The sequence below is a fragment of the Anas platyrhynchos genome, chromosome 7, assembly GCF_047663525.1.
Source record: "Anas platyrhynchos isolate ZD024472 breed Pekin duck chromosome 7, IASCAAS_PekinDuck_T2T, whole genome shotgun sequence".
NCBI classification, from domain to species: Eukaryota; Metazoa; Chordata; class Aves; order Anseriformes; family Anatidae; genus Anas; species Anas platyrhynchos.
Genome location: NC_092593.1, coordinates 39,891,350 through 39,903,511, shown reverse-complemented (window position 1 = coordinate 39,903,511; position 12,162 = coordinate 39,891,350). Strand labels below are relative to the sequence as shown.

General features: G+C 38.5%; 2 protein-coding genes across 15 annotated transcripts in view; one reads left to right on the top strand and one right to left on the bottom strand.

Annotated features, from left to right (window-relative positions):
- Nucleotides 1–155: 155 nt before the first annotated feature.
- Nucleotides 156–10,695, bottom strand: STRADB (STE20 related adaptor beta). Of its 11 annotated transcripts, none has more exons than XR_003498256.3 (14): nt 10,558–10,695; nt 9,633–9,726; nt 8,496–8,552; nt 8,129–8,245; nt 7,647–7,746; nt 7,031–7,152; nt 6,467–6,575; nt 5,816–5,939; nt 5,034–5,205; nt 4,509–4,613; nt 4,066–4,295; nt 3,437–3,479; nt 2,633–3,034; nt 156–2,522 (listed from the first exon to the last, which is right to left on the bottom strand). XR_003498256.3 is itself a non-coding variant. In XM_027461033.3 (14 exons), exons 3-13 carry the CDS (start codon nt 8,505–8,507, stop codon nt 2,882–2,884), a joined length of 1,287 nt encoding a protein of 428 aa, XP_027316834.1. In that variant the 5' UTR covers nt 8,508–8,552; nt 9,633–9,726; nt 10,558–10,695; the 3' UTR covers nt 156–2,522; nt 2,833–2,881. The 11 variants fall into 11 exon arrangements, 8 of the variants coding, with proteins under 8 accessions (XP_027316834.1, XP_071897483.1, XP_027316833.1 ...); XR_003498257.3 differs by having other exon boundaries at nt 2,781–3,034; XR_011810816.1 differs by having other exon boundaries at nt 2,781–3,034; nt 8,129–8,209.
- TRAK2 (trafficking kinesin protein 2) overlaps nt 8,144–12,162 on the top strand; it is a 34,806-nt gene continuing 30,787 nt past the window's right edge. For 3 of the 4 annotated variants that reach the window (XM_027461023.3, XM_027461022.3, XM_027461020.3), the window contains exon 1: nt 10,647–10,783. The gene's annotated coding sequence lies outside the window, so the exon portion shown is untranslated. Of the gene's footprint in view, nt 8,227–10,061; nt 10,210–10,646; nt 10,784–12,162 lie in introns of those variants that run through there. The other variant, XM_072041370.1, reaches the window with a different exon arrangement.

Sequence of the window (12,162 nt, the reverse complement as noted above, 5' to 3'; positions counted from 1 at the left end):
TGATTTTCTGTGACTTCATCCTGTCTTCTAGGCTTACTCTGCTTACACAATGCTTGAGGAGGAGGGGATAGAGAAAAGAGAAAGGTAAGGTAAAACTAGGTATTAATTTTTGTAATCTTTTGTTCCTTAATAGTATCAATTGGAAGAAATTATAATCTTTTCAACGAGTATTTATTGCACCGAGAATTTTTTAAGAACTTTATGTAGTACATCAAGTTTATTCTGAGTAATCACACTTTTCCCTATGCTCATCCATTCAGGTATTCACAAATTCCTGTGGTATTGGACCAAGACAGTAAAAAACTCAACAGCACTGAAGCATCAAGTGCACATTCAGGATAATATTACTTAATGTAAACTTTCTATTGTGACAGGTATTTCATTATTTCATGTAGTGTTAAATACTAGCAAAAAGAAAGGTGGCAGCAAAGAAACCTTGTGTTTCTACAAGTATCAAAATTCCAAAAGTAACCAAGCTATCAATTTCTGTTTCACTGACCATGAAAACGTTTTGTAAATGTATAAGAAAAAAAAATCTCATAGAGCTTCCATACAATATTCCTTGAAAATTTCAAGTCTAAGCTCTAGTTCATGTGCTAATAACATGCATTTAGTATGACTAAAAGTAAATAAACAGGTGCTCTGAGAAATAACAGGTTTATTGTGCTTAGAAGTGTGTCAGTTTGGAATGGAAAGTCCCGGCAACCTGCATCTTAACAATACAGTTCACGTATCTCAGATTTTGAAAAAACTAATTAGATGCAAAAACTTTTTCATAGCACTGTATCTCAGATTTCCAGCTGAACACAGTTTTATTTCCAATAATTTGTTTTCAGGTGCCAGGTAGGTGAAACCTCCTCAATAATATGATGATTACACTTTTTTTGGTGTTAACTGATGCTTTGTATTTTGCATTATTCTTTAGAGGAAAGTATCACAGTTTATGAGCAAAACTACAACAAACCTTTTAGTAAACTTATTCAGGGACTAGTTTCAAGTATTTATGGTTACTTTAAGAATTAATTACAGTGCCTCGTAATTGCTTTTGTTTGAAATATTTTCTTTGAAAATGCAGCAGTTCTAACAGTAAGAATTTTGAGCTTTTTAACTTATAATAGCGCATCTCACTTTCTTCTTAAAAGTTACATTAATACATGAACTGGAACAGTATTTAGAAAAAAATAATTCTAGTTTTTCCACAGAAAGAAAGTAGCAAAGTAACTCAGTTGGAATATTTGGTTGTTTAAATCAGTCTTAAGTTTGTTATTACTATTCAAGTTCATTCTTGAATGAATGTCATTGAATTCTTGAATGAATGTCATTAGTATTCAAGTTCAAAGGGATTGCAGGGTACTGTTCTTTCAAGTGAAGCTTGCAAACACCAGCACTTCAGCTGCATGAAGTTCTCTGCATTTTTTTTTTAGAAAAGTGTAATAATATTCATTCAGACATCTGTAATTGAAATATGTACAACTTCATGCATACTTTCACTTGTTTATGTATACTGTTACTTAAGTTACTTGTGGATTCTGTATTTTATTTTAAAAGTTAAAATTCTTAGTGATTAAGAATTAAGAACCTTAAGGGATTCATGTAAGACTAATGTCTTCTCTAAAGAGCACACAAGTTATTAATATTTTTTATGATTAACTAGAATAACTTAGACATTTAAACAACTATTTTCTTAACTAGTGACTGACAAATATGAAACTTATTTCTTGCAGTAACAATAAACTGTTAGTATAATTGAACTGTGGTGAAAATAGAAGTACTAGAATTACAGACAAATGGAGGCAGATAGGGTAAGTTTATTGAAAGGTTCTTAAATTTAGTTTTACCTATTATGTTTTGAATTATAAGAGCTGTCTTCACAGCACAAGGAGTAGAATTGAGTTTTGTTGTTGGTTTTTTATTTTTAATTAATACTTCAGTGTGGTCATTTAGAAATTCATGCATCTGACTTCTTGCTTGACTTCTGGTCATTATGCCTTCAAGGCTTTGCAGGAAAGCTGCTGGCAAAGCAAAAGTATTTTCAAGGCTGGTTGCAGACAAGCCCAGCCATGCAAGATTCAAGTACTTAACAGTGGAATGTGGTGTAAGTTAAAAATTCAAAATGTATCCATTCTGTATCTATACACTTTCACTTTTGTCAGAATTAGTCAATAATAGGTACTTTGGGACATAACTTTTTAGTAAAATGTAGTGAGAAGGGAACTTTAAGACATCAATAAATGCAGATGCAAAAGCAGAAATTTGTATTAAGACTGTAGACAAATGCAAGAGTAGAGTCATTTTCAAGTAGCTTCTTTGGACAACATGCAATATTAAAATTGCAGGAAAGACTTGATGGACTGCTAAGCCATTGCAAGTATTGACATCTTTCTCATTTGATATGCTGTCTTCTGAGAGGCGTGAGAGAAAAATATTTTGTATGATCAGCTCATTTCTGCAGCAGAGGATTCCTCCTTACTATCATATCATTTGGGTGATAATGAAAAGACAAGTAGATTGTTGAAGGAAGGCTGTAGACAAAAAACAAAGCCTGGAGTCAGAAAGGCAATTGATATGCAGTAATGTAAGCTAAAAAAAAAAAAAGCATAATAGACTAAAAATACAGCAGGAGCCCTCTTACTTGTTAAGAAATATTTGGAAAGAAGGAGATAAGAGGTCATTCTCTATATAGAGTTTTCCTTGTGGTCAGAGGTGTACCACACTTCGTGAAGCCAAGATCGGATTAAGTTAATGAAACTTGGCCACTTCAACTGCATTTTCAAGTATACCTTGTCTAATTGTATTTTAACCATACAAAGTAAAGCAGCAAGTAGAAATCACATTTTTCCTTCTTTGAAGCACAGGAGAGGTATGATTGTTTGGTGTCTACTTAGAATTCCCAGTCTGTTTCATGTTGATTTGTAGTAATGTATCCAAGTTCAGTCCCAGCTGCTGCTGAGGGCAGTGCCAAGAGCCCTGATCTACTATTTTGAATAGGAGGCGGTAATAGGGACAGTAGTGAACTCTGTGTTTGTTCTTTTATCTAGAAAAAAGAAAAGAAACAAAAAAGGACTGCCCATAAATCTGAATAACTTTGTATCTGACCATTAAAAACACATGATATCTTAGAGTCATGTTCTTGCATGTTACAATACTGAAAGCAACAGGAAAACAGGTTTACCTTTCCTTATTCTAGAGAAAATTGAATTAGTCTTTCACAACTGATCACATTACCTATGCAATTCTTCTGCTTTAAATCATAATATTAACCATTTTTCTTATTAGTTAGGCTGACTTACAATAAAATAAAAACTGTCTGAAGTAAATAGGCTGTTACCTGCTGCTTTTTGCTTTCAGCTGATCTAATTATTCTGTAATCCAAGTTTAAAATTGTGACTTATTTAGATTATAGCTGCGTCATTTAATGAAAGTTTAGTAAACTCACCTGCTTGAAGAACGTATGCGAAAGCAAACTGCTCGCTGATGGCCTGGAACACAGAATGAATGATACAATTACATTTTGAGATGTTAAATACTACTTTTGTAAACAGGGCTAGGTTGACAAGTCAGTTTCAGCTGCGTGGTTACTTCTCCACAGAACAAATGTGAAGCATGAGAAAGGCAGCACAGAACTCTTAAACTCTGTGCCTCAATTTATAGCAAGGACACCACTAAACAGATCAGTTTAGTTTTAATTTTAATTTTTCTGCTGAACAAAGAATTTAACATCTCATTCAGAAAAGACATCGTACTGAAAACATGTACTTCAGTTTGTTGTTTTTTCTTGGACAGAGTGCAGGTTTGAAAATTAAACTTGCTGAACCACCATACAAAGTACACCCATTGGAAGAGATTCAGGCCTGGGGGATGTCAAACAAGCCTGTAAAAGCACAGTTCCGTTACCAGGCATAGTCTTAAAGTACAAGAGCAATGTTAAGGATAGCATTTTGTAGAGTAATTCTGGTCTGAAATTCCAATTTTAACAGCATTCAACTAATTATTGTATCCTAAACTGTGAGCTATACTTAGACTAAGACTAACGTGACAGAAAATTAATTTTCACCAGAAGATTACCTTTTCTCAGGGTCCTGTTGCAAACAAAGTTCTACCAAGTTGTGGAAAGCAGGGGAAAATGTTTTGGAAAAGGGAATTTTTAGTCTTTCACTGGTCATTGTGCGTGTCATACTGTCACCAATTCCAGAATCAACACCTGATCGGGAATTCCTCATCCTGGATTCCCCATGGGGGAAGGTATTTATATCCCAAGGACAATATGCAGGACCTTTCAGTTTTTGCAGCAGCATCTAGTAGAAAGGAACATCATTTAGAAGATTCCAGCACCTATCTAGACCTACACATGCTATGCTATCAGGCTTCAGAAATTGATTATTTGATCTAGCAAGAAGCATGCATGTTCGAAATAACTAAAAGCAGACATCATTTCATCAGTAATAGTACTGATTTGTCTCAAAATAAAATCTGAGTTTTTTGAAGTAGAGATTAGTTCAGCATCATACCTGAGTGCGAGGCATATCTTGAAATGGAACATGTCCATTGGCTAATTCACATGCTGTGATTCCCACACTGTAAATATCAGACTTCATGTTATACCCACACAAATCCTGTAAGAGGAATAAAACTACTGCATCACTAAAGCTATTGATCAATACAGACAAAAATATATCTACCTGTTAAAATATTTTAATATTCTGTAGCCTACATAGGATTGAGGCAATCAACAAATTGTGAAACCTCAGGCATTTTTCAAAAATCTGATGTTTTACCGAAGAGAATTTTTAGGCTCTGCACTAGTTTTCAGGAAGAAAGTCAGCTGAAGACATTCAGTTGTACAGCACCTCCTTACTAATGGCTTTAAAACCTGTTCTCTTTTGGAAAACTAAAAATTCAGCACATCTGTTTTGTTCTGTTTTGAAGTTGCAGTTCAACAGCTTCTATTGCACTTCCACAAGCAGACTTAAGCTAGAAGTTGAGTACTTCCAGTAACTTTGAAATAGGAAGAATGAAGTGTTATTTATACTGACCTGTCTCAGTAGTTCAGGACTCAGCCAAGGAAGTACAGATGTACTAAACTGGGGGAAATCATAAACCACCTTTGACTTTTGTCCATTGTTAACTAAACTGTAAAGATTGTTTAAACCAGAGAGAGAAACCAGTCCATCCCCTGAAATCAGAATGTGGCTAGCTTTAATATTCCTGTAACACAAAGTTGCAAATTTTAGTTACACATTACTCAAAGCATCACTAAAGTAGAAAGGCTTTCCTATTTCATTAGCTTAGATTGAGATGTTTACCTTTGGTTCTAATTATCAGATTAATTTCATGATAGGTCTTCACTCAGTATGAGATGTCTTTTTAAATACAGCCCAAAAGAGAGGAAAAGAGGCTGGCAAGAAAAACTGATTGCCAGAAACTGGAGAAGGGCCTTCCTTTCTGGCAAAGGGTGTAAAGTAAGAAAGTTACTTCTATAAACTCTCATTCTCTTCAGCTTCAAAAACAAAGCCAGACAGACATACACAATGATTTAAATAAGAGGACTGATGTTACAGAAATACAATCCCTGTACCAGCTGTCTTTAAACAATTTGTGGATATCTGTTCTTGTTAAGCTCCTGCAAACTTGGTTCTGCTGTATTATTTAAAAAAAAAAAAAAAATGCTCCTGCACTATGTGTGACATAAGAAGGAATACAGAAAAAGGAAGGGAGACAACATGTGAGATGAAAATGGGTTTTGAAGTGAAACTAAGTTCTTAATAAACTAGATACTGTAATCTGATTCTTACCTATGGCACTGACATTCTCCTACCTGTGAATGTAGCCGTTCTGGTGCATGTAATTTAATCCTCTGATTGCACCAAACAGAATGTTCCCTATCAAAGCTTCACTCATTCCTTCAGGAAAGTAAGTCTTCAGCAGGTGTCTAGCAGAACCTAGAAGAGGAGGGAAAAAAGCACTAACTAAGCCTAACAAGCCTTGTTAAACTATTTGCCTATGCTCGCTTCCTTGTATGCATTCACAAGAGTGATATTCTTGTTTTTATAATGCCTATGGTACATCAAGAAAATTTACATGGATGCATCAGCTGCATCCATCAAAGATCACAGTCAAGTCATGCTGGTAACTGAAAGTCTATGCCAAACCTGCACTGAAAACAAACAAGTTGTGTTGGCAAAATTAAAAGTTCTGTAAAGATAAATGCATCTCCCAGTTATCATTCCACACATTGTGGCTGTTAGGATTAAGTACAATTTAAGTTCAAATGCCAGTCTTTGCTGGGGAGAAAGATGATATACAGAAGGCTTCTCTAAACAAGTGGTTTAGGAAGTTGTGCTCCACTCCCTTCTTCGGTACAAGACAGGAGATGCTTAAAAAAAAAACAACCTCATGAACTGTGTGGCATAAACTGTATAAGTCCTTTTTTTATTACTATTCCTAAACTGCAGTTAACAGTCCTTACCATAGGCCATGAATGGAGAAATGATCCAAAGCCAACTACCAGCTGTAAACACAGTCCAAAACGTCATTACATTGGGATGCTGGAAAAAGTGGGATAAAACCACCTCATTCTATGGAATTAAATGAAAATGAATATGTTAACCACAAGAAATCTGTCTTACTAAGAGCCTTAATTATGTCAGTAAGTGGTAGAAATAACTGTTCCCTTTGGACATTTATACTGAGTTGCAGGTGATGTGCGTAGCCTGCAATAGAAATCCAAATAGTTTGTGTATGACTGCATTTGTCTGAAGTCAAGTCTACTTTATGAAGTTTTGCTGTTATATGCAGAGCACAAAATGCCTTTCAAAAGAAAAGTTGTACAATTGTGAATATTTCTAAAACATTTGACAATAGTTTCTTCAGAAAGTAAATCGCCAATTTATACATGCCTCGTGCTGTGCCTTTGAAGTGAAAACCTGTCCTAAATGACCCAGTAAAAACACAAAGGCTACCTCTGTTTAGTGAACTCCTATCTGTTCATCAGTACCTTCACCAAACTAGCACCGAACTACTGTTGCTTTACCTGTAAGGCTTTCAAATGCTCTTCAGAGCAACTTTCTAGGTCTGTGATCCTTATAGCAACTTGCATGCCTGTAGGTGTATGCCGTGCAAGGTAGACTGAAGTTAAGTTGTTGAATCTCCTTCCTGAAACCAGAAGTGGATACCTTAACAATGGAAAATGTAATAATCTACCACATATTTTTCTTCATATTTAGAGATCATTTTGCAGTTACACTTTACATCACTTTTAGCATGCACATTAGAATAAACACACATGCACAGTAGGATTCAGTGCAGACATCCTTAGGACAATCAACTCAAGTAGCCAAATGGTAAGAGATGATGTTAATGCTGTATTTATTGTTCACATACCATAAATTTAAAAAAAGAGATGTCCAAATGCACAAATATCAAAAGAAAATTTCAGATAACCGTTGATTTCTTATATTTTAAAAAAAGTGAGAGCTGAAACATGAGAGCTGTTCTGTGCTTCTCTCAACTAAGTAGACACAAGATTAATTCTAGTCAGCTGATAATGCTTTTTCTGAACTTAATAAATATTTACTGCATTTAGTAATAACCTAGTGAGAGAATGCATCTGCAAGAACAAGAAATATTTTAAGTTATGCTTATATTACCTATTTCCACCTGGAGTTCATAGTGAGAGACATTAGAAGAACAAAATATCATTTCATTCCCTCCTGTAGATGGGGGAATCCAGGCTAGTTCAGAATCAGCCTAACAGTGGGGAAAAACACAGTTCTCAGAATTACCATGTATGTTTATTTGTTTAAAATAAATGCAGAAATAGCATTAATCAGAATGCTAAGATCAAATACTCAAATCAGCATATTCAAGACAGTGCTTTTACCACTACACTGAGTCTTAGATAAATAAGTTACTGCGGTGTTTTGTTGTTGTTGTTTGTTTTTAAACTACTACAAGATTAAGAGTAATACTTAGTCACCTTCTTCTGAAGTGGAAGACCTGAAGTACTGTGGTTATTTTTCCTGAGTTTTTTGTTTGCTTGTTTTTTTTAAGATGTGCCCCGAATGAAATAATTTTTCACATGTACAGCTTCATATTTTAACTTTGCCAGTTAACTTTTTTTTCTTCTTACCAGGCATTCATGAATGCTGCTCTGAGATTGCTTTTCTGGTCTGAGTGACTCAACTGGTGTACGTAGAATACAGGAACAGTCCTCGAGAACAGAAACAAGTGAGTGTTGGTGGACTTGCTGCAATTTATTAAACATGGCAATGGGAAAACATCGGAAGTAATCCCTATAAGTTCAGAAAGTTTTCTACTACAAGCAGTTAAGAAACAACACAGAGCATATGGCAGACCCAGAACTAAACAGTCTCCTTTCACAAAAGGAGATATAACACCACTGTGGAAATCCCCTCAGGTATGACAGAACTTTCTCACTTTCAGGTATGACTGGGTAACAAGGTACAACGGTCAAAGACTCTTAAATACAAACTTACCAAACAAGACATGGAACCTCTTTAGATGAGGGGAAAAGTCATATACACCCATTTATCCTAGAAAGATTAAAGTAGCAAGAACATAAGATTGTATATGAACATGTGACAAACATCAGACTCTCTTTAAATCAGAGTTGTGAGGCATTCCTCTGTTATCTCACACACACAAACTTCTGCATGTTTGGGAAGGCCTGCTTGTGTCAAACCTTTAAGCAGTGTGCAATGTATGTTTCAACTAAAGTTTTCATTTTTAATTCATGGGTTTAGAGATCCTATTACCATTTCTGAACAAGCAATGTAATTACAAGTCAACTGCATACATGCAGAGAATAAAAAATAAATGGATTCATGAATCACTAGCAGTTCATAAGAAACAAAATGTCTGTTTTAAAGGAGTACGGCTGTACTAGACGTATTTCAGCTCAGCTGTGTGCAGATGAACTAGCTCACAAAAAGCAAGCCAAACGCTATCACTCTTTCAATTGTGAAACGTAAAGTGCAAATACTACTGTAGGGATCTTGAGTAAGAAACGGAGGGAAAACAAATAATTTCTTCACATTACTTAGGTTACAGAATCAGCATTCGAACATCACAGATCAGAGTAGCCACTTTGCAAGTCCCCTAGCAGACATGCTTTCTGCCTAATGTGAAAGCTTACACAGGGAAGAGAGAGAGATAACTTTCTAATAAGCATATCAGGTTTCTGAAGTATAAAGTGAGACTAATTTACTTTAGCTACCTGATGATCTACAGGTGAGTCTTCTACCATGAAGAATCCTACTTGGCAGCTGACATAAAGTCCACCAAGGGAGGTAATTCCATCTTAACACGTGATTATTGCTTGAAAGTTATCTTTAAAGAGGTGAACTACTACATCAGAGACTGATCATTCTGTGTATCAAGGAGATAGGCTTGATTATATCCATCATTTAGATTATGTATGTTGTTTAATCAAGGCAACTGTCTGAAAAGACAACAAGCACCCACCACCCATCCACTGCCAAATATCTAATCCTTAATATCTTTATCCTAAAAAAAACTTCTTAAAATAATTCTTTTTTAAAGATAAAAAATTGAGACAAAAGGAGATCCTTAATAGGTATTTGGCTTCTTCAGAGGATCACGACTTGACTTACCTGGCTTCACTGAGGAAGTCTGTGGCAGGGTAGGAAAAAAATGCAAATGCCCCAAGACATTGGCCAGTACTGTAACAGCTATAGTATCCTTCTCCTATTGGAAGAAAGAAATTTCATGCCATTATACAAGATAAGTTACTCTGGGGCTTGGAACATGAATCTGCAAAAGCTAGGCTGAAGAATAAAGTCTCAATAACCAGAACATACTAAAGTAAAATTGAAGGATTTGTTCAAAAGTATGAAAGGGTATGACCAGTCATCAAATATCTGTGATCCACATTTTTTCAAATAACATTAATAAGGTGTATTTTTTTCCTTCTGTAGCTTAATATTACTTCCATTTTCGTTATGATTTTGGGTCACGTCCCTACCAAAACCTTTTTTTTCTACGTTTTTCTTTCCATAACACAGTCTTTCTCTGTACTGTAGATCGTGACAGCAGCAGCACGCAGCTGAACTGACACATTCCTAGCATGGCCAAAGCTTCAGATGCGGTGAACAGTGCGGGGAGAAAGCAGTTTGATCTGTTCACAGAAAAACACAGCGAACTGTGGAGACCCTGCAGCCCAAAGCCCAGGTACCTCGACCGCATGTCGCAGTTCTGTTCCCGCGGGGCCGCAGCAGCCCCTTGCTACACACCCCGAGGCAGGGCGACCCCGGGAGCCTCCCGCAGCGCCGCTCCCCACTCGCCCCGCTCATCGTGCCCCGCGCCTTCCCCGCGGCGCCCCCGCCTCCCTCCGGCCCCCCGCGGCGGCCAGGACCGGGCTACCCCTGCCTATGCCCCTGCCAGCGCGGCGCCAGCCCCCGCTCCCCCTTCCCCGGCCCGCCCGGCTTCCCCCGCAGCGGGTGGGGCGCTCCCGACCCGGGGCCCCCTCGCCCCCGGCACGGCTAGGAAGCCCTGCGGGAAGGAAGCGCCCGCTCCTACCCGCCGCCAGCGCAGGGCCCCGCCTACGCTCCTAGCCGCGGGGAGCCGCAGAGGGCAGCGGCAGTTGGGCGGCGCTGGGATTTGTAGTTCCGCGGCCGCAGGAGGGCGGAAGCCAGCACCGCCCTGCCTCAGCCGCCGGCTGATGACGTGCGGGTGACGCGTGGATCCCCGCCGGCCTCGGGGGTCGAGGGTGGGAAGGTGGAGCGCGGCAGCAGGCTCGGGGCGGGTAAGGCGTCCTCGGCGCTGAGCTCGGGTGGCACTGCTGTCCTGCTCCCCTCTCTCTGCCCTGCGCGTTAGCCTCTTCGGGGCCGCGTTCTCTCTCCCTTGTCCCTTGGGGCCGTCCCCCGCTGAGCGGCGGTGCCGCCGCGGGCACGGGGCGCTGCGGGGGGCGCGTCGCGGCCGGGCGTGCGCTGAGAGCACGGGGCTGGGCCCCCGCTTGCCTGGCCTTGTGGCTCCGGGCGAGCCCTGCTGTCGCGTGTGGCGCATCCTCCCGGGGAGGGAAGGCAAACAAAGAATTCCTCATCCTTTCCTGGGTTGCAATTGGCAGAAATGTTTTGTTTGGTTTTGGGTGGTAATGTAGATGTGCATTAAGTTAAAGCTTTATCCGTTCGATATATATACTTAGACTACAGTCAGGTGCTAGACCCTTGTTAGTGATGGCTGTGACTGCTGGTATGGCAGATGGTATGACCTTCAGCATGCTTTCTAGTTTTCTGTGTTATGAAAATATGGACTCCAAATCACGTGGGCTCTGCTTGGAAGTTCACGTAAAGCTTGATGAAATTTTAATTGTGGTTCATAATACGTATGGTTTTGAGGGCAAGGAAATTTTGGCTTCCATAAACTTTTTAATTGTGGTGTTGCATTCTGATCTTCTGAGTAAACTGTAATAATAGCTTTTTTCCTGTCAGCCACCCTAGTGACAAAGTGGTGTATGGAGTTGCAACCTTGTATTTATTTATTTATTTTTAAAGGAATCTATCTACAGGCTGTTGAAAACATATTTGTTCTGTCAGAGATACTGTTGACGGATTGTGAGAATGCAATGCAAATACCTCCTCTACTAGGAAATAACTTTTGACACAACATGTTATAAGGTAGCATAGCAGGTTAGCTTTCATATACTTGTTATTTTCATATAAAGGTGTATTTCCAAGTAAAAATCTGTTGACTTCTTAAGGTTTTGGTCGTTGGTGCAATGATAACCATTCACTAAAGCCTACAACTAGCTGATTTTATTTAATTACTTATGCGTGGCTGCTAAGAATGTTATGTAGGAAATACTGAAGTTCATCTGTTATTTTCTGTTCATATATTTTCACCACTAGTCATAGCATAACTAGAATTTAATTTATTTTGCCAGAAGGAGGAAGGAAAAAAGTAGAACAGATATATGGAAAGCTGGATCTCATTAATTCCATTGTCTAAAGGAGAGCCTGTTAGTCTTTTTTTCCATCTTTCCAGTTCTTTTCCACAACTAAGACTATCTGACTGGATGCGCAGACAGGGGATAATGTGATACCTTAGATGTGAAGGTATTTGGCACTCTGTTCGTATTGGTAGAGCCAGACATCATCTTGTTTGTTTGGAGGTACACTGGTTCTA